This window comes from Takifugu rubripes, chromosome 21 (genome assembly GCF_901000725.2).
Source record: "Takifugu rubripes chromosome 21, fTakRub1.2, whole genome shotgun sequence".
NCBI classification, from domain to species: Eukaryota; Metazoa; Chordata; class Actinopteri; order Tetraodontiformes; family Tetraodontidae; genus Takifugu; species Takifugu rubripes.
The window spans coordinates 6,715,799-6,736,905 of NC_042305.1; the positions used below are offsets into that span (position 1 = coordinate 6,715,799).

At 44.3% G+C, this 21,107-nt stretch overlaps 2 protein-coding genes across 7 annotated transcripts; both read left to right on the top strand.

Annotated features, from left to right (window-relative positions):
* The first annotated feature begins 1,753 nt into the window (after nt 1–1,753).
* On the top strand, nt 1,754–11,360 carry LOC115247706 (piggyBac transposable element-derived protein 3-like). 4 transcript variants are annotated; one of them, XR_003886804.1, is made up of 2 exons: nt 1,754–2,025; nt 10,917–11,360. XR_003886804.1 is itself a non-coding variant. In XM_029830317.1 (2 exons), exon 2 carries the CDS (start codon nt 5,347–5,349, stop codon nt 6,889–6,891), a length of 1,545 nt encoding a protein of 514 aa, XP_029686177.1. In that variant the 5' UTR covers nt 1,754–2,025; nt 5,339–5,346; the 3' UTR covers nt 6,892–6,940. The 4 variants fall into 4 exon arrangements, 1 of the variants encoding a protein (XP_029686177.1); XR_003886802.1 differs by lacking the exon at nt 10,917–11,360 and adding an exon at nt 9,458–10,490; XR_003886805.1 differs by lacking the exon at nt 10,917–11,360 and adding an exon at nt 3,585–4,062.
* A 1,639-nt stretch (nt 11,361–12,999) lies between these two features.
* On the top strand, nt 13,000–14,971 carry LOC115247609 (uncharacterized). Of its 3 annotated transcripts, none has more exons than XM_029829871.1 (3): nt 13,035–13,134; nt 13,782–13,913; nt 13,983–14,971. In XM_029829871.1, exon 3 carries the CDS (start codon nt 14,306–14,308, stop codon nt 14,960–14,962), a length of 657 nt encoding a protein of 218 aa, XP_029685731.1. In that variant the 5' UTR covers nt 13,035–13,134; nt 13,782–13,913; nt 13,983–14,305; the 3' UTR covers nt 14,963–14,971. The 3 variants fall into 3 exon arrangements, with proteins under 3 accessions (XP_029685732.1, XP_029685731.1, XP_029685730.1); XM_029829870.1 differs by having other exon boundaries at nt 13,782–13,840; XM_029829872.1 differs by lacking the exon at nt 13,782–13,913 and having other exon boundaries at nt 13,000–13,134.
* The last annotated feature ends 6,136 nt before the right edge of the window (nt 14,972–21,107 follow it).

The window sequence follows — 21,107 nt, forward strand, 5'->3', positions numbered from 1 at the left end:
CATTGTCCTGTATTTGTCTTTGGCCTAGTTTGACTCCTGTCTGTGGAAGTCTTGTGTTGAGGCCTGTGGAGTGATGCTCAGTCAGGTCTAATAAATGTGATGGCTGTGACTGGTAGACAGGGTTACGCTTCTGTTTCATACTCAGAAAAACCATTAGTTAGTTACCAGGAGGGGCTGGACACAGAACATGGGTAGGACCAAACCACAACCAAACCCAGAACCTTCTTGGTATACGGCGGTCATGCTAACCTCTGATAACCCTGAACTGTGGTTTATTACAGTAGTAGTTAAGGCTGAGTGACCTACTCTGCCAGCTGAAGACTCCTTCAATTACATTTCCCTCCACATTTTTAGTTTGGATGGTTTGGTGCCTTTGGCAGATTGGGTCTTATTTACTCTGAATCCCCACCAGATTTCATATCCTATTGAGAAAAGAACAGTAATGAAATATCATCTGCAAATAAAAGGAACGTTTCAGGTTGGTGGTGGTTCTGCAGGACAGGCAGAAAATGAGATAACAGGAGAGTTGGTGGTCTGAACCAGAGCAGCGCTCAACTGTTTGGACCTCATTGTTGCTACAGAGGAGTGTTTATGATCCTGAGAGGCTTTAGTAACAGAAATGATCATCTGCTACATTCGCGACTGTAAATGTTGATGTCTTGCTCATCCTGGTGTTTAAATCGCTGCGTGTGTCCTCTATTTATCAGCTCCAGTTATTAATTGAGAACACTGTGCACCTCCCTTCTGACATTTAAACAAGCTTTGAATTGGAATATCATTACATGCATCATCCTCTAAAACTCTCTGCCCGAGGAGCTTCTACTGTAACTCTGTGGGAATCCTGTTAATGTTTATGCTTGTTGCACAGTCTCAGCAGTCCTTTAAGGGTGTTTGATAGAGCTCCATCACAGAACTCTCATGATGAGATAATAAAGGCCCCACGTCCCCCACCATTGACCCTGCATTAAGTACACTCTAAAAAAAGACCGTGAAATGTACATAAAAACATTGTAAAATCCCTACAAAAAAATCTTGTAAACCCAAATACATATATTTTTTGTTTAAATCACTGTGAAATTTTGTAAACTATTAAACAGAATTTTTTGTTAGATTTACTACAACAATATGTGATTTAAATGGAATTTATTTGTTAAAATTACAAATATTGGTAAAAGAAACCGGGAAATACTGCAATACTCATAACAAAACAACTTTGATAAATTGACATGCAAATATTGCAAAAACTATTGTTTTAGTCTTTTTTTAAAAAAAAAAATACAAAAACTATATGTTATTCCCTTCACAAGTTTGTTCTTTTACCAAAATTATTCCTTTTAACATTGATGAAATTATGTTAATTGAGGTCAACCAAATGTGATTTCACACAAAATTTCATTGTAACGTGAAACCGTTTACTGCCTATCTATTTATATTTTTTAAAAATATAAACTTATAATGACATTGTTTTTAGTAGCCTATTGTACTGTTCAATCTTAACCCTTGCTTTATATATTTTTTGTCTTTAAATTTGAATGCATTACAGCCCATTATTATTATTGATGTTAATAATAATAATAATAATAACTGCAACAATAACAACAACAACAATTATTATTATTATTATTTATATAATAATATTTATTTATATAATAATTCAAATAGAAAGCCAATACCGGTACAATATTCATAATACTCGTAATGGGCAGTTCATCGTCATCACTGGCTAATCAACCTAACAGCGCCTCATACCTGTGCAATAAAGCCGCCTCCTTCCGATACTTATTTTTTTGAGTTTAAAATTGCGCGGGTTAAGCTCGTCTCTGATTGGATAATGATGGAAAGACGTGAAAGGCGCGAGCGCCTCGTTGACGGACACAACTGACACCACTCGCGAACGGGTCGGAACAGAGCAGAAATCGCAGAAATTTTTCATTTCAAAAGAGTTTACTAAAAATCGACACACTACATGCAAGATTTTGCAGGGTCTATAGTGACTGCGCAATTGGAAAGTCTAAAGTTTGCACGGTAAGTTTTCTTACTTTCTTTCGGAGACCTAGCAAAAATGTGTGCTAATAGCAAATGGCTTAAGTTAGCAATTCTCCATATTTCAGTACATCAGTTCGTAATTATTAAGCAGAAAGAGACAGACAAACACTTGAAATTTTAAAATTGATCACCTGTGTCTTTTGTAAAAAGAAATTGGTTACGTTAAGATGCTATGTGCAACATTGCAGAGTGCATAGGAATGAGCCACGCTGTCTTTTCAAATGTGTTGGCGCCAACTGTAATAAAACCTTTACTACTCCAGGCAAAAAACGATTTAAACTGGTAGAACAACAGTAAAACTTTGCATGTTAAATGGAGCTGTTCTGTATATTATACATACAAGCTACTCATATGCAGTAGTTGTATGTTTTAATAATCAGTTTAAAATGATTAGAACTACACCAAAAAAATGCAAAAATACATCATGATAAAAGACAACAGAATATCACTTTTAGGAAATTTATTGAACAGCCATTGTGATTAGTTGCAAACAATTAGATTCATTTTTTCCAAAATATAGAGCATGCAAAGAAGTTGGGGTCCAGGGTTGTGTTGCTGGTTTCTTCCTGCAGTTGCTTGGAGGAGCCACTCATCAGCCACGGCTGGCGCCGCAGGCAGACGCACCTGCGGGCTCTCTTCAATCTACCATGCTATTTACCATGCTATCTTCCCTGCTTGTTCGAGGTCTCCATGTCGTCTGCTGGATCTGTGAATGTGCAGAATCGGACTCCTGAGATTCCTGCAGTCCAGGAGGACTGCCTTTGTGTCCTTGGTGTCTTCCCGGCACGGTTGAGGTCCCCGTGCCGTCCGCAGGACCGGTGAACGTTCGCAGGTCCAGCAGACGACATGGAGACCTCGAACAAGCAGGGAAGACGCAAGGGAAACAGGCAGAACAAAGCATCAAAGCCACAACACATGGGAGTTCTGTCCTTAAATGGCACGGTAGATTGAAGAGAGCCCGCAGGTGCGTCTGCCTGCGGCGCCAGCCGTGGCTGATGAGTGGCTCCTCCACGCCACTGCAGGAAGAAACCAGCAACACAACCCTGGACCCCAACTTCTTTGCATGCTCTATATTTTGAAAAAATGAATCTAATTGTTTGCAACTAATCACAATGGCTGTTCAATAAATTTCCTAAAAGTGATATTCTGTTGTCTTTTATCATGATGTATTTTTGCATTTTTTTGGTGTAGTTCTAATCATTTTAAACTGATTATTAAAACATACAACTACTGCATATGAGTAGCTTGTATGTATAATATACAGAACAGCTCCATTTAACATGCAAAGTTTTACTGTTGTTCTACCAGTTTAAATCGTTTTTTGCCTGGTAGTTCCACGTTAATTTAACAATTTATTGACGCATAATAAGTAGTTACATGTAAAAAGTACAGGAAATGATCTATTTATATACAACAATGATCCATGAAATTGCTAGATTTTTTTTGTAGAATTAACAGTTCAGCCTTGGCATTCACTGTAAAACCATTTACATATTTTCTTTGTAAATTAATTTACTGTCCTGTTGGTTTTTTTACAGGAATTCTCTGGTAACCACAGCTGCCAGCGTTTTCCTGTAAAAACGACGGTCTTTTTCTAACAGTGTATGGACTCTTCCATGTTGACCTGCTATGAGGGAAGAGGCTCAAAAGAGCCATAACTTGATTACATTGTTTGTTTCTTTGTTCTTGTTTTACAGCAAGTCAGTTTGATTCATGCAGCATCTGTTCTGGTCATGTTTGTCTCAGGGTCTTTTGCATAATCCCAGATCCTCCGGTTGAGCACTTTCATGCAGCATTGGGACACAAAACTCCCAGTGAATGAGGCTGATGTTTGTGCCTTATTGAAAACTGGTATTAAAAAAATCAAAAGTCTGGCTACTTAACTGGAGCCACTTATAGTTTTAAACAACTGAAGGATCCTGTATGCAGGAAATTTTATCTTTGTTAGCATGTGTGTTAAGTAGAATGTCCCTGACTACAGTTCTATAGTCCAGTTTGACGATTTGCTGCAAACAATTAATTCTGGTCTATCAGAAAATCATATTGTGACTTTTAAGCTGTTTCAAAGCTACCATTTAAAGGAACATACAGTATAAAGGTGTTAAAACTGAGCTGGTAGTTTCCATGAGTCTGCTTGGAAAAGTCAATCAGGTTGTAGGGGTGGCAGCTTTAAAGGATGAAGGAGATGAAGATGCAGCAGATTTTCTGAAGGTGGAAGGCCTTTCTAATGAATAACACATTCACTGGTGTGCACGAGGTTGGCTGTCCATGAGTTCTGCCTATGCTCTGAGGTGGACAAAAGCATAATGAGACAGGTCACTTGACAGGTCACTGTGGGAGTTCATGTATTTATAGCTATGATTAAGGTGTCATCACTGGCACACGTGCATGTGAAACATTTGAATTTTTAACTTTGCTACCAGACTTGTGGTAATAACCTGCAAAGACTGAATCAATTATACAGCCCCTCTCCATTGTTGGTGATATAAAGTGACTTTGTGCAACTGCACCTGTAGCTCGGAGGATAGCGGAAATGTTTACAGACAGACATCAGGGAATCATTGCAGGTCCAGAGTGAATTTGTTCCATCATCTCAATCATGCTCTTCATAGAGGATTTAATATTGTTCCCATTGGAGTGTTTACCTGATCAAAACTGGTTTTGTAGATCTTTTCTACATTATTTTGCATCTACCATCACTGAACAGGTTCACACTTATAAGCTATCTTCAAATCTATCCTGTCTGGCTCAATCTGCATGCTCAGATTCTATTTCTGGTCCAGTATTGTCTGGATCCACTACAGTGCAGGCCTACAAGAGCAGGCCCGCTCTTGTTTTTGGTCTTGGTTTGGTTTTCTCTTGGTTGTTAACTGGCCAGATGAGGGTTTTCAACACTGCTGATATAAATCATCCTCTAAATCAGACAGGGCCGTTGAGTCAGGGCCGCTAAGACAGGGCCACTGTTGATGGCCCATCTGTCTGCAGGTTTGTTGTCCAACTTGTACAACATTGGTTTTGAACTGATACTAATAAAATCAAAAAACTCCACTTCCTGTCTGCTGACACTATTGGAGGCATTTCGGCTGAGTCACCGCTCATTAACGCTTGGGCTCTAATTTATAAAGGTAATAATAATAATGGTTCTTATTTTGGCATGCCTTGAAGGCAAATCATAAAATTTCATATAAATGTTCACTCAGATTCAACTATGTTATGCACTAATACACCTCAGTGAATTGCTTGTGTGAGTCACTTCGCAATAAGCACAATTTGTATTTTGATTCTTGTGCAGGACGTGGAATGCGCTGGAGGGCAGCTCCATTTATGCCCAACCTCCTGGATTTCACCAATGAGGATGAAACGGAGCATGAACGGAATGGCTGGACTCCACTGAACTATGTGGAGCAGTACATCGATCACAATTTGATCAAAAACATAGCTGACTGCACCAACGCTATGTCACTGAGTAGGAGTGGGGACCTACTCAGAACATCAATGGATGAGGTGTACCATTTTTTTGGTGCCTGTATCCTGATGTCCTGTCTCCCGTACCCCAAAATACGGATGTACTGGTCCAGGTCCATCAGCGTCAGTCCCATAACAGAAAGATTCATGCGGGACAGATTTTTCAGGCTGAGGCAATCATTAAAAGTCCTTATTGACGATGATGTGCCAGAAGACCTCAGGAAGCGGGACAAATTTTGGAAGGTGCGACCTTTCGTCAATAGGATTTTGCAAGGCTGCAGGTCTCAGGCTCGGCCTGAATCTGTATCCATCGACGAACAAATGATTCCCTTCACAGGAGCCTGTCCATGTAGGCAGTATTTGCCCATGAAGCCGAACCCTGTGGGTATTAAGAACTTTGTTTGTGCCACAACGGATGGCATTGTGCTGGACTTCGACCTCTATCAAGGTTCAGCTGCTTTGCGTGAGCAGGTCGAAGAACCAGAGGGTCTGGGTTTGGGGAGTTTAGTCATGGCTCGTCTGTGTCAAACTCTGCATCGTGGCACAAAAGTTTATTGTGACCGGCTCTTCACCAGCATCCAAGGTGCGGAGCAAATGCTGAGGAAGGAGCTGTACCTTACCGGTACAGTAATGAAGAACCGGGTCACTGCAGCGGTGCAGAAGTTACCCACAGACAAAGCCATGCAAACTTCCGGAAGAGGAACTTCCAGAGAAGTTTCTAGTGAAGACGGACAGCTGTGTGTTGTTAAGTGGTTTGACAACAAACCCGTTTTAATGATCTCAGCTGTCCATGGGACACAGCCTGAGGATACCTGCCAGCGCTGGGATAAAAAACAAAAAAAATATGTGTCTGTCTCCCGACCATGTATTGTTCGGGAGTACAACATGAAAATGGGTGGAGTTGACCTGATCGACCGCATGATCAGCTATTATCGCATGAGCAGCCGTACCAAAAAATGGACAATTAGGATGCTCATGCACTTCACAGATCTGGCTTTAGCCAACAGCTGGCTACTGTATAGGAAAGATCTGACAACGTGTGGTGCTCCAAGGAAGAGCATCATGCAGTTCCTGGAGTTCCGCATGGACGTGGCCAGGACCTTCTTGGCCCAGCATCACAGCCAAGAAGAGGATGCAGACTCTCCAGGGCTGTCAGATGATGACTCTTCCGAAAGTAAAAAACGCCCAGTGCTGGCAGTGCCCCATGTGTCCGTCCGCAGAAGGGCGAATGCACATCTCCCAGAGATGCTAAACATGAAGAATGCTGCACGGTGCAGAGCAGCAGGCTGCACAGGGAGAACCCGGGTGCGTTGCGTGACCTGCAAGGTGTTCTTGTGTCTACAAACTGAGCGCAACTGCTTTTTAGAATTTCATAAGTAGCTATGTTTGTATGTGTTAATGTGTTATTATTGTCATTGTTGTTCAAAAAATGTTCAAAACTATGTAAATATGTGTTATTAATAATGTGTTGTTATTATTGTAATTACAGTATAACTTGTTCAGAAAATGTTCAAAACTATGTAAATATGTGTTATTAATAATGTGTTATTATTGTAATTACAGTATAACTTGTTCAAAAAATGTTCAAAATTATGTAAATATGTGTTATTAATAATGTGTTATTATTGTAATTAAAGTATAACTTGTTCAAAACATGTTCAAAACTATGTAAGTAAAGTGTTTTTCATTCTATTACACAAAAACTGTATTATTGATTTTATTGTGCTTTATGGTGATTCAGACCCATTTTTCTCTAAAACTACATCATGTAAAAAGATGATGCTTAGTTTTTATACTTATTGGGTTCCAATAAGTCCAAATAGCAAAGAGAAATAAAAATTGCATATCAAAACAAGAGCGTGGGTCCTAAGCAGCATGTTTAAGTCCCAGTTTGTTCCTCTTCGATCCACTCTGGATAACTTGAAGGTTTGATGCTGTCTGTCTGAAGGCTCCTCTCCTGAATGATAGAAGGGCTGTTGATCTCTGCTGCTTAGATCTCAGATTAGCTGCCAATGCAGCTCGCTGTAACTCAGCTCACGTTAGCCTCCAGACTTGGGATCAATTGCATTGATATTTCTTTTCTTTTATGTGATTCCCTCATGCCTCCAGTAAGTCCTGATGTAATTAACAGCCACTCCTTATCACAGGCTGTGTGACCTCTTGTGGGACTAGAGCAAAGGTCACATCTCTATAAGTCTGCTCTTTCAAGAGGCACTTGAAAAGAGTTGGTAACACAGGAGTGTGCATTAAAAGAGGAGGTAATTAAAGGTGTAGAGGTGATAATAGAGTTCAGCTACCTCTGGTGGTTTTACAATCCTTGCCGGTGTGAATTGGTGCATGGCCAATCTGTTTTAGAGGAACTGTTGACCTGATCAGCACCTGTGTTGACTCTGAAACCATAAGATGTATGAGGTGTCCAGAATCCTACTTCCATCAAAATACAGTCTTGGCTCGACCATTCTAGGTCGCGTGGGCAGCAATAAAGTTCAAGCAGATGTCTGAAGGCAGCTGCTAAATGATAAAGATGTACCAGTGCTGTAATCTTCAAGTAATAATGGAGTAAATGGGCTTTCAAATCGTCACCCGACCTGGAGCTTCATGTAGCCCCAAAGTCACCTTTCATTATGAAGATGCCACAGAGGTCAGCTATTAAATCTGGATAAATGCTGACTGATCATGCTTGTGTTTGTGTATATGAGCGCGCACATGTGCGTGTGTGTTTGCGTGTGCGTGCGCATGCGCGTGCATGAGTGTGCATCCAAATAGTCAGGTTATCCGGACAGGTGTACACTACCCAGCAGCCCTTGGTAATTGTAATCTGAGGTTAAGATGGTTGTGCTGGTTATGTGATTTCCCTTCAGCCTTTTCTGAAGGTTGCTGAAGATGAATAATCGGGGTTACACGTGCACGACAGTTTGTGTAGTCTGGACAAAACACTGGTCCGAAACCAAAATGTGTGCAGTGGATAAAGAACCTGGAGTTTTTCATTCCACTCGTTCATACAGAGAATGTAAACAAGTCATTTCTCCCTTTATCTCAACAATGTTCACTCATATCAACACCCCTGTTTCTGGAGACACAGAAATATTCTGATGTTTATTTTGGATCAGACAGAAGCAGAATGTTATTTATTCAAGTTGTTGCACATTTTTGGCTTTCATCCACATAAAACTAAGGAAAAACAAAGCTGCTTAGGGATGGAGGATGGATGGATGATGGATGGATGGATGCATGCATGATGGTTGGATCGATTGTTATGGCAGAAGTCCAACAGGACACTGAACCCACAATGCAGACCATGACCAGAAAAGTCCTTTTCCAAAAAGAGGTTTATTCAAAACAAAAAGAGCACCAAGCAAAACTTGCAGGTGTTGCCCAAACGAAAGCAGGCTGGATCCAGGAAACAAGGCTGAGTGTGGCAGGTGAGGCACTTGGTGTTTACGCAATGAACTGGCGGAGCATGAGAGGATGAGCAAGAGATAAATACAGCTGCTTCTCAAGAGCTGACGAGCAGCAGGTGAGAAACTCCAGAGGAGGGGGTTGGAGAAATTTGCCTGTCACACCAAACCTGCACAGATTAGGGAAACGAGCACAAAGAAACAAAGCAAATACAAGTTAGATGCGTGATGGGTGGGTGGACAGATGGAGGGATGGGTGGATGGATTAATGAATCGTTGGATGCATGAAGGGTGGATGGATTAATTTTGTAGGAATGTGCTGAAAGGTTTGCAGCTACTTGTTTATATTTTTATAATAAACACTCGGATACACTGCTGCTCATGATGATTTCCTCATTAACCACCTGAACAAAAACAGATGAACAGAATAACCAGTAGCTCTTCTCTCTTAATTCTCTGAGAATCTGTCAGTCTGCAGCAGAGAAACAGAAATTAATTAAATCGTCAATATTTCAATAATTTTTGACAAAAGTGTCTTTTCTCAACAGAAACACTTACATTTGAAGATTTCTGTTTAACAACAGTAGCACCACCATCAGCCAACACATCAAAGCTAACTTCTGAGAAACCTGAAGGGAAGCAGTTGCTCTACAACAACCACCATTACTACTACTGCTATTGCTACTACTACTACTGCTGCTGCTATAGAGAAGATATTTGGACACGTTAGCATGGTACCTAGCTGTGAGAAGCAAGAGGATTTTCTTGCTTCATAAATTGGGAGCCACCTTTCAAGCTCAGCTCAGTGTAGACATGTGACATTTGGACTAATTCATTTTAGCGGCCATGAGATTGTAACATCTGCTGCGGATTAGCAACACTAAGCCATTAATAACATTTAATGGATGAAATGTGTAATTGGCTAAAGCCTGCAGCTGCAGTATTACTCTGGGTGATTGTTTCTGGCGTGTGTTGAGGTTCAAATCTGAATCCAGACTCACCTCCTCCATTAAAAATACTTTTTGAAAATAATTTCTGTAAGTAATGAGAGGGGACGTGGTATTTATGGCCGAGTGCGTTATCAGTAACGAGGTTTAAAGTTCAGAGTAAAACATGGAGTCAGTCTCATCTGAAAACAATCACAGTGGAGGGAAAATGTCTGTTCACATGCTGATAAAGCTCAGTTTTTATCTTAGGCTGCTTCTGCTTTACTCTTGCACTTAGAAAGAGAAAGGACAGATTGATGATGAATTAAGCCTCATTAACTTCTACTGGGAATTTTTCTCTGGCTCTTTAAAATGGGAATTTTAATCAACCGTTATTTATTTATTAATTTGTAGATGCATCATTATTGTTCTGAATTAAGGTGAGATCTTAAATGATGCTTAAAATACTATATTACTGATATCAAATCTAAGATGATTGAATTAACATGGAACATATTCACTTCATAATTTAATTTGTTAGATTTGTTTACCACGGACACAGTGTATTATTTTCATATAATTTTACTCTTTCCCGGTAGCAAATGAGTGAGATTTAACCTTGAGGTCATGAACTGGCTGAACGCCGTTTATAAGAAGTTTCTGCTCTGACGTGAATCAAACACACACTAACATTACTGGAGACATGTGTGAATGAGAAACACACATTTTGTTCATGAGTTCTAAACACATTAATGTGGAAGCAAACCTTTGCGGCCTTTCTGAAGTTGGTTCCTGGACAACTCAATGGGTGACGTCAGTTACTCATATTGATCCTGAGTAGATGGTATTATGTCTAGACAATATACCACTTTCCTGAAGTGACACCAACTGATTCCGACTCATTTGAGTAATTTAAATAAGTTGAGCATGTGGATGAATCGTCTTTATCACCTTTCACTGAGGAGAATCAGCAGCTTTGGACCTTTGAAGCCTTTAATGAAGACTTAGGAGTTTTCCCTAGTGCTTTCTCTCTCCCCCTCCCCTTCTGTTCCTTGTCTGTATCTCCCTTGTTTGTTTCCAGGCTGGGCGGACTGCTTCCTGGTTCACTCACATCGTGCAATCTACTCACCTGGAACCCGTCTCCATTAAGTCATCTGCACCTGCCTGCTGTTTTTAAAGGACCGCTCTCAAGGCCACCTTTGCCAGTTTGATCAATCCTCTGTGCCTGCTCATTCAGATGTCTGTTTGTGCCGTCCAGCCTGCTCCGGCGAAGAGTTTTTCAACTTTGGTTCCTCGGGGGATTCTCAGCCTGTTCCAACAAAGAGTTTTGCTAACTTTGTTTCATTGTGGAATTCTACTGCCATGTCTCAGTAAAGTCTGGCCTGCTCAAATCTACTCAGTCCTGTGTGTGTCTGCTTTTAGGGGTTCAGTTCATGTCTGCTGCTTAAAAGACGTGTCACAGAAATTACCTGTGATCTCCTGATGAGATGATCCCTGTGTGGGAAGACTGACAAGAGCTGCTCCTTCAGCCCTAACCCACCTCCCTAGGAACATGCAAAGACTCGAAAAAGATGAAGACCGTAGCTGTAGCAGAGCAGCAGGGATGGACGAATGTGTCACTTGTGGCAACTCGGTAAAATAGTTTGGATTTTAAAGGTCATTTTTCATATAAATTTTTCAGGAAAACAAGCAGATATGCACAGATGTACAGACACATGGCAGATTGAGGAAGTATGAGTATTTGTGATATTTTAGGGTCTGGAGGTGTGATGGTAGATGGGGATCTTCCCAGTGGGTTGGAAGTAAAAAGAAATTTCAGCAGCTTGTAGAAATTATCTGTTAGTTGATTATCTTCGTTTATGCTAAGAATACTGCAGCGCGGGGCCTAAGATGTTAGCACTGTTAGAATCCCAGACATGAGGCTAATCTGTGTCGTGTTTGGACCCGTGACACGACACTGATCTGGACCAGTACCTGCAACTGGACCTGCACTTGAACCTGGACCTGGACCTAGATCTGCACATGCACCTGCAACTTTACCTGGACCTGAACTGAGGACACTCAATTCTCGTCAGATGTATATTAGAGTGATAGAGTCCCTCCAGGATGATGGTGGTTGATGTCAGGAACACTAACTCCAGACAGACTTGTAAAACAAGAGGGAACTGATTCATTTATTAACTCTCATCATTTATAGATAGGCAGCCGAGAGCGTTGGGCTGTAATGATCCTCTTTCCTCTGAAGCAGAGGAAATTTGCAGCATTGGCCAGCAGGAGGCAAGCAATTAGTAATCAAACATGAGGAATATCAACAATCAGCTCTTTGCAAACTTACTGTTTCAGCTTAGCCCCCTAGATGAGCAGGAGGGTCCCCCTACATGAGCCTGGTCCTGCTCAAGGTTTCTTCCTGTTAAAGGGGAGTTTTTCCTTGCCACTGTTGCTTGTTTGGGATCAGGCCCTGGGATTCTGTAAAGCACCTAGAAACAATTTTGATTGTAACAGATGCTATATAAATAAAGATTGATTGATTGATTGATTAATGTGGACGGAGAAATGCTTGCAGTGACGCCTCCACCGTCCCATCAAACTACGGCATTTGCCAGGTTACGGAGGCTCCACAGGAATCAGCTGATAGAAGCTGAATTTCCTTCAATGCCAGATTTTATATTCTATATCTTTATATTCACTAAGGACTGATATCGATGTTTTATTTAACACTTATTTGACCACGTCCTGATGTTTGGAACCAGCTCCTGTGCTTGAAACCTGCACATATTTGAGAACGTTAATGTCTCTGATGGATCACTTCCACACCTCAAAGAGATCCCTGAACTCACGTTTGGTCTCCAAAGTGAGCGGACCCATTTTGTTCAGAACGAATGAGATGCAGGTGCTGATATTTGGAGCCAGCTGGCACTGAAGCCTCCGCAGGCTGAAAGAACAAAAGAAAAGGACACTGAGGAGAGACAAGGAAGTATTTTGACAGATCTTACGGGGAGCTTTGACTCTGCTGCTTTCTCCAACAGATGCTGCTGGAATGCCAAGAAAAACAAAGAGAGGCTAATGATGGGTCAGATAACCAGACCAACAGAGAAGCAGATGAAAGGAAACAAAGCAAACCAATTTGCATGTGTCAAGTCTAAGGAGCTGGTGGGGCTGCGTGAGGGTGGGGGGTGGGAGGATTAGTCTCTCTGGGGGTGGAAGATGTTCGCTGGACCAGGAGGCCACAAGAGGCACCTCTATATATGGCCCGACGCCTGATGTTCACTATAAGCATGTTAAGATGACAGAGAATGAAGGTGAGCCTTTCATGTTTTTGTTGCTAATTGGCTGTTTTGACATTCACACATTCTTTTTCTGGACTGGAGCTCACAAGCCCTTTCACGTGACCAGCATGTGGCATCTGTGTGAACAGACGCAACATGACCTCATTCTGGAATTACACATTGCTCACATCCAGACAAGGTTCAGATGCCTCCATCAGCATCTCTGCAGTGTTGAGCTGGTTCCTTTAGGTTCCATCAGACTCCTTTAGGCTCCTTCAGGCTCCTTTAGGCTTCTTCAGGTTCCTTCAGGCTCAGGAACATCAAACTGTCAGGCTAATGCTACATTTGGGCTCAGGACAAAATCAACATTTGAACAAACATGTCCAGTTAAAGTGAGACTGGGTTGTGTGAAACAGAGCCATATGTGTGAATAGAAGAATGAACTGATGTTTCTGCATCAAGATCACAAACATTGACTTTAATTGTTAATATATGCTTTTGTCATTGAACCTGATTGAGTAGCACCCAGGCACAAAAAGAGGAATCAAAACTGGTTGATTAATCCCACATCACAGAAACACAGTTCTCCCAGTCTAAAGCCAGCATGAAGATATCTATCAGATCGTTGGGGTCGAGGATTCTGGGTCATGTGTTGTGGTCCTGCTTGCTTCTTCCTGCAGGGGGCGTGGAGGAGCCGGTTATTTGCTACAGCTGGGACTGCAGGCGGACGCACCTGTTGGTAATCTCCGTCATCCACCTCTTTACCAACGGAGAGCCTGTCTGACAGCTTCGGAGAGTTATCATGTTTCCATGTTAGATCTGACTCCTGTTTCTTCGTGTTTGTTACAACTCGTAGTAACACTTCTCCCTGCTTGTTAAAGGTCTCCACGCCGCCCTGCTGGAGGGAAGAAGGGGCACGAATGGACTCTCGTGTTTGCTTTGTGCTGGACCTCCCTTTACACCCCAGAAGGCTGGACGAGTGTTTCTCCTGCAGTCCAGGAGGACTTTTGAACGGACCTTTTAATAAAAACTTTGGTTTTTGGACACTCCCACTGCGATTTGCCTATTTTCAGGTCCAGGAGAAAACTTAGTCCTAACAGAACTCTCCGACCAGGATGGACCCGGTGGACCAAGATGTAGTGCATCGCACGCTGGAGGCTCAGGGGAGGCTGTTGGGGCATCCTGACCAGCTCCTCTCGGACATATGGACTTCGCTCCAGACCCTCAATGTCAGCATGATGGACCTGCTTACTCCAGGACGGGCGGAGCAGGTTCCGCCAACCGTGGAGTCGCCAAGAGCAGTCCCTCAGCCGGCCACCGCCGCACCACAGAAGCCCCACGTGCCCATCGCGGATTGGGGTATTGGGGTGAGGCGGGCAGATGTGACAGTTCTGCTGCAGTGCTCATTGGTATTCGACCTCCAGTCCCTCACCCACCCCAGCGACAGGTCGAAGATCGCCGTCTCTCCAGAAGAGCGGCCCAGTGGGCCATGGCAGTGGGCCATGGTCCGTGTCAGGGCTCCAGCTCCGTCATGGACTACTCCATCTGTTTATGCATCCTTGCGACCAGGAGCGGCTGGAACGACGTGGCCCTCCAGGGGGAGGGGTTCATCCAGGGACTTGCGGAGGAACTCAAAGATGAGTTAGCAGCGCGGGAGGAGTCTGGGGACCTGGAGATTCTAATCAACCTGGCGATGCGGCTGGACAACCGGCTGTGGGAGAGATGCCGGTGGAGGCTTAGCGAATGCCTGGTGAGGAGTTCAGGGAGTTTGTCCTGGCAGAGGGGACCTCCGGCCGAAAAGTTAACACCGGTCCCTGTTTCAACTCATGAGGATGTCGCCGGTGAACCAGTGCAGCTGTGATGAACCCGACTCTCCCATACGGAGCGGAAGTGCTGGCAGTCAATGAAGGCTTGCCTGTATTGCATCCAGGCTGGCCACTTCTTTGCCGATTGCCCGTCCCGGCCAAAAGACTAAGCTCGTCGACACACGCAGGAGTGTTGGTGAGCAGTTCCTCTTCCTGTTCCACTCCGTCCCGCTTAACACTGCCAGGCACGCTCCTTTGGGGCCAGGAATCTGTCTCTGCCTCTTTCCTTGTAGACTCGGGCGCAGACAACAGTTTCATTAGCCAGGACCTGGCTATGCAAGCCCGCATTCCCATAGAGGCTCTGCCCGAGCCAAAGACCATCCTTGGTCTCGATGGAGAGGTCCTGACAAGGATCACGCACCAGACCCAAACCATCACACTGATTGTCTCCAGGAAGCATCGGGAGAAATTCTGCCTGTTCCTCATCCCGGTGTCCTCTACCCCAGTGGTTCTCGGGGCTCCCTGGCTGGCGCGCCACAACCCCCAGATTGATTGGTTGACCGGGAGACTGGTGAGATGGAGTGTGCCTTGTCACACCAACTGCCTTTGCTCTGCTCTCACCCCCACGCCTGGGGGCTCAGACCACGCCCAGGAGAGCTCAGGTCCCGGTCGGAGTACCACAACCTGGGTGCAGCTTTCAGTAAACAGCGCGCACTCTCCCTTCCACGTTACAGCGGTAGCCCGTGGTGTACAATACAGAAAAATACTAAAAGGAAAAAAAAAGACTCTTATATTATGTACATTGCTATGTACATTGTACAGTATATACAGAAATTAAAATTATGTACAGAAGGAGTGTCGGACAGTGTGAAGAAAAATTAAGGTGCAAATAAGATGTGCAAATAAGACATTCCAGAGGTAGGATGATTAGTTAGTGCAAATATGCCAACCCTGGGTTATTGGTGCTACAATTAAGTGTTGTGTGCATGTTGAACAATCTGACGGCAGTTGGGATGAATGACCTGCGGTAACGCTCCCTTTTACACTGTGGGTGTAACAGTCTGCTGCTGAAGGAGCTGCTTAAGGCCCCCACAGTGTCGTGTAGGGGGTGAGAGGGGGTGTCCATAATTGATGTCAGCTTGGCTAACATCCTCCTCTCACCCACCTCCTCAATGGAGTCCAGAGAGCAGTCCAGGACTGAGCCAGCCCTTCTTACCAGCTTGTTGAGTCTCTTCCTGTCCCTCTCTGAGCTTCCACAGCTCCAGCAGACCACAGCGTAGAAGATCACAGATGCCACCACAGAGTCATAAAAAGTCCTAAGCAGTGACCTGCACACTCCAAAGGACCTCAGTCTCCTCAGCAGATGGAGACGACTTTGGCCCTTCTTGTACAGGGCGTCAGTGTTATGAGTCCAATCCAGTTTATTGTTGAGATGAACACCCAGGTATTTGTACTCCTCTACGATCTCAATGTCCAAACCCTGGATGTTCACGGGTGCAATGTGAGAAGCCTTCCTACTGAAGTCGATCACCACCTCCTTTGTCTTGCTGGTGTTGATGCGCAGATGGTTCAGTCCACACCAGGCGACAAAGTTGGTGATGACCTCCCTGTATTCCAGTTCGTTCCCCTCAGACACACGTCCAACAATGGCTGTATCGTCGGAGAACTTCTGGATGTGGCAGCTGTCCGAGTTGTGGCTGAAGTCCGATATGTAGAGAGTGAAGAGGAAGGGAGAGAGAACTGTACCCTGCGGTGCCCCAGTGCTGCAGACTACCACGTCGGACTCACAGTCACGGAGCCTCACGTACTGTAGTCTGTTGGTGAGGTAGTCAGTGGTCCAGGCAGCTAGGTGACAGTCGACTCCGGCTCCCTCCATCTTCCCTCTCAGCAGTGATGGCTGGATTGTGTTGAAGGCACTGGAGAAGTAAAAAAACATGACTCTCACAGTGCTCCCGGTGCTCTCTAGGTGTGAGAGTGACCGGTGCAGCAGGTAGATGACCGCGTCATCCACACCAATGCCCGGTCGATATGCAAACTGTAGAGGGTCCATCTTGCTGTCCACCAGCTGTCGGAGGTGGGTGAGAACGATCCTCTCCATGGTCTTCATCAGGTGAGAGGTTAAAGCCACTGGCCTGAAGTGGAAGACGAGGTGGCAGTGCCCTTGGTACAGGCCAACATACGCCGGTGCAGGAGGATGTGGAGGCAGGTCCACGCTGCACTCCTGCGGGATTCCCAGTGCTCACAATGGCAGGCTCCGGACTCCAGCTCACATCGGTCTCCAGAAGGTCTGGCAAAGGACCTCCCGCTTCAGGTGGAATCTCAGAAGCTGGCTCCGCACTTTGTTGGCCCCTTCGAGGTAGAGCGGGTGGTGAACCCTGCAGCCGTCTGCCTGAAGCTCCCCCCAGCATTCAAGGTACACCCAACGTTCAACGTGTCCAAGGTCAAGCCAGTTGCTGAGTCGGATCTGGTCCCTCTATCTGAGCCCCCACCTTCTCCCCATATTTTTGTTGGGGGGCCTGCCTACATGGTCCGAAGCATCGTGGACATCCGCCAACCTAGTTATTATATCAGTTCCTGGTCGACTGGGAGGGATACGGCCAGGAGGCGCGATTGTGGGTCCCCCGCCATTGCATCCTGGACAACAGCCTCCTCCGCGACTTCTACCACGTCCAACTGGACAAGCCTGGTAGGGTGCCTAGGGGCGCCCGTTGAAGGGGAGGTAATGTTGGGGACCCTGGTCCCCGACTGGAACATAGTCCTAACACAGATATTCCCATAACAAGAAGAACTCAGTTCTGTCTACTGCGCCGTTCAGGTTCTTCTGAACTAAGTTATCAACCTTAACGAAGTTACCAAAACTCCTTGAAGAACCTTTTTTTAGCTTCATAGTTCTTCCTGAATAAACCTGCACTTCAGCTAGACTTTGACTTTTTTGGAGCTCCAAAATGAAAATATCCATCTTTGGCAACGATTTTCTGTTGAGGAGTAAATTCAATTTCTTACTGATGAATGTGAAGTCCTCAGGATCTTCAGCCTTGTTAAAAGCATGTCATCGGTCCAATCTGTCCTGAACAGTCTAATTATTACACATCAATAGTGACCACCACACACAGCAGAAATAGCTTTGGGCTGTCTGTGTGCCTCTTTAGCTCCAGCTCTGCTCCAGGCTGCTGGAGATGACGGTCACACTGGATTCTTCAGGCTTCATCCTAGTCCAGGACCAACACAGCAGTTACAGAATGGGGACCATCTTTAATCACTGGTGCTCAGAACCCTAATTGATCTGGATGTGCACATAATGTTTTTCTATAAGCTTTTGAAGACTTTGGGCACAGTTTCTAGATGCCTGATAGACATTATCTGAACCTGAACAGCTGCTCATCAGCGCTTTAAAAAAAAGAGGACAAATTCGGCAAGTTACCAAATTTAGGATCATGAACTCATTGCATCAGCAGCACATATGTGAATACGATGCTCTCTTACATCCCCCAACACACACACACACACCCTTGCATTAACATTAGAAAAACACTGAATTGCTCAAAAAGATCAGAATGAGAATGTCTTCATATAAGCCAGCTAACAATTAATTAACAATTAATAGATGACATGTTACAGCAGGAGGAGGGAGTAGACACAGCTCCTGTTTTTTTCTGTTATCATCGTTTCCTCTCCCCTCTCCCCACCTCTTTGCCCCTCTCTTCCTCCCTCTATCTCCCCCTCTCTCCCTTCCACCCTAGTTATTATATCAGATGTTTAAGGCAGCAATGCTGTTGAAGGTGAAGTGAGGTGATGTCTCTTTAGTCTCTCCAGTCTTTGTCTGCTGGAGGCTGATTGTAGCATTTTTCAGGTTGTTCATGTCAGCGTTGGTGCATATTTGTCCTGTCGTCTCTCATCTCCACCCTGCAGATGAACACGTATCTTTGTGTGATTGAACAGCTCTTCTCAGCATCTATAATGGGCTCTGTGCTTCCATCCTCTCAGAAGGAGATGGTGGAGTGGAGGGAGGGAGGCATGGAGGGAGGGTGTGATCAGAACCCAAAAGCAGCACTCTGCAAAGCTGGGACTATTGGTAATGACCTTTATTAGTACACGGGCAAACAGGAACTCAGGCAGACAAGGAAACAGTCTGTTCTTCAGGCTCGGGGCCCACACAAAGTCTATGGGTTTCAGGCTCAGGGATTGGGTTGAGCTGAGCCAGAATACGGAACCGAGGGAGAGGACATGAACCCTAGGAACCATACAGTTCCATTTACAGCAGGCAGGAGTGACAGAGAGGGGCTTACAGGAAATGAGGCCAACGATGCAGCAGAGCAGACTGGGGATGAGCAGCAGCGAAGTCGGGACCAGGCGGAGAAGTCAGGACCAGGTGAGCAGACAGGAACCGGAAACGCTGAGGCAGAAGTCGTGGTCAGGGACAAGGCTAGCAGGGCTGATTTGGAATAAGCTGCAGCTGTGCTTGCAGGTGAGTGGAGTTGAGCTGATGGGGTGGGAGTGGCTGGCAGGTAGAGTGGAGCAGAGGCAAGGAGAGTGGAAGATTACTGAGGCAGAGGGACAGGGAACTGGGGAATGGAACTGTGACAGAGGGATAGAGGGAGGAATGGAGGGAAGGAGAAAGAGAGGGGGGGCGCATGGGGGAGGGAGAGATTGAGGGGTGGCTGGCTCGCTCAACTCTAGTTGGATCATTCGGGGCTTCTGTCAGTCTCAGCACAATCGGCTGCAGCAACTCCTTACAGAGAGAGCTGGTGATGACATACAGGTCAGGTTCTCTGGTCTCGGCTGGTCACCAATTCTCAGGGTCTTGGTTCAACATGAGGGTTTTAAAATCAATATGAGTTCAAAGGGAGCTGCTGTGAGGTGTGATTAACAACCATCATTATTTTATTGACTGTTACTTTGGTGCAAGGCTGTCGGGGGGTCTGCTGTCGCTGCAGAAGTGTGACGAGATTTGTAAACTAAACATGATGCATCATTAATGAAGACATTTTCAATCACACTAATGTCCAGAGTTCTGCATGTTGCTAACTGGACTGACTGTAGTGTGACAGAGAAGCTAAACTGGCTTTTTAATTCTGTGCTGATAAAATGGTTGAAGCGCAAAATGATGGGCTGACCTTGTTAGTTCCCGCCTGTGCGACCCCCTCTTATAACATCCACTCCCAACAGAAACCTTCTATTCGTTTGGCACATTTCCTACTTGCATTAAAGCATATTTGATTAAAGGTCTGCAGAGCATCGATCAGGAGAAGAGCTGTCATATGAACTGGATGTACAGTATGTTTAAATCCCCAGAAGGACTTTTTCTATGTGTACTTTAAAGGTGTCTGACACAAATGTCGGACTGTTTGGGGACATTTGTGTTGACAAAATGACACACAACCATATCATTTCTGATGCTCTCTCTTTTCTGGCAGCATTTTAAAGCCCTCCCTCCATCACCACGAAAAATAAACGTGAGGCATCGTATCGTTGCTTGCTCAGTGTGGTTTTACTCAGTAAATCTGTGTTCTGCAGGTGTGTTTTAGCACATTCAACACAGCTGGGAGAAGGAAATCTATCTTATTCATTCAGATGGAAGGAAGAGGCCAAAATAGCAGAACAGAATAATATATCAAATCTTGGGTAGATTGCCAAAATAATGAGGCAGTGTTTATAAATGGATATATGCTCTGCATGTACTCTCCGAGGTCAGTTTAGATCAAGTAAACAAATAAGGGGAAAAAAATTTTATGCAATTATTTATGTCGCACCAAGAAGCCAGATGGCAAGGAGTCGATGGCAATGTGACAGGAGTGATCGGGTCATGTGGAAAAAAAATGTTGGTCTCAATAGCTGTGGATCTGAACTAAGTGACGTTTCAATGCTGGCGAACCACAGACAGACCTTTATCGGAGGGGTCACCAGGGCAAAAAGGAGAAATACAGTCTTATCACTGCTGGGAAGGATTATCAGTTTTAATGTAAAGCAGAGATTCATTTTCTCTAAAACTTTAATGTTTAATTATGAAAATGGAATTCAGAAGGGGATTAAAATACACCAAAGTTCTGAAGAACATTCATCTCTAAACAAAAAATAACATTACTTACTTTAACTTCTTTTCCTCTGTAATTGTTTTAGATCCTTATTCTACACAACACACTTAATTTAAATGATTAAAGAAAATCTTATTCATGCTCTGTCACCTTTGTTTTGAACTGATGC

Coding starts and splice junctions, on each gene's coding strand:
- LOC115247706 (XM_029830317.1), top strand. CDS start 5,347: ATGCGCTGGAGGGCAGCTCCATTTATGCCCAACCTCCTGGATTTCACC.
- LOC115247609 (XM_029829872.1), top strand. CDS start 14,306: ATGGACTTCGCTCCAGACCCTCAATGTCAGCATGATGGACCTGCTTAC.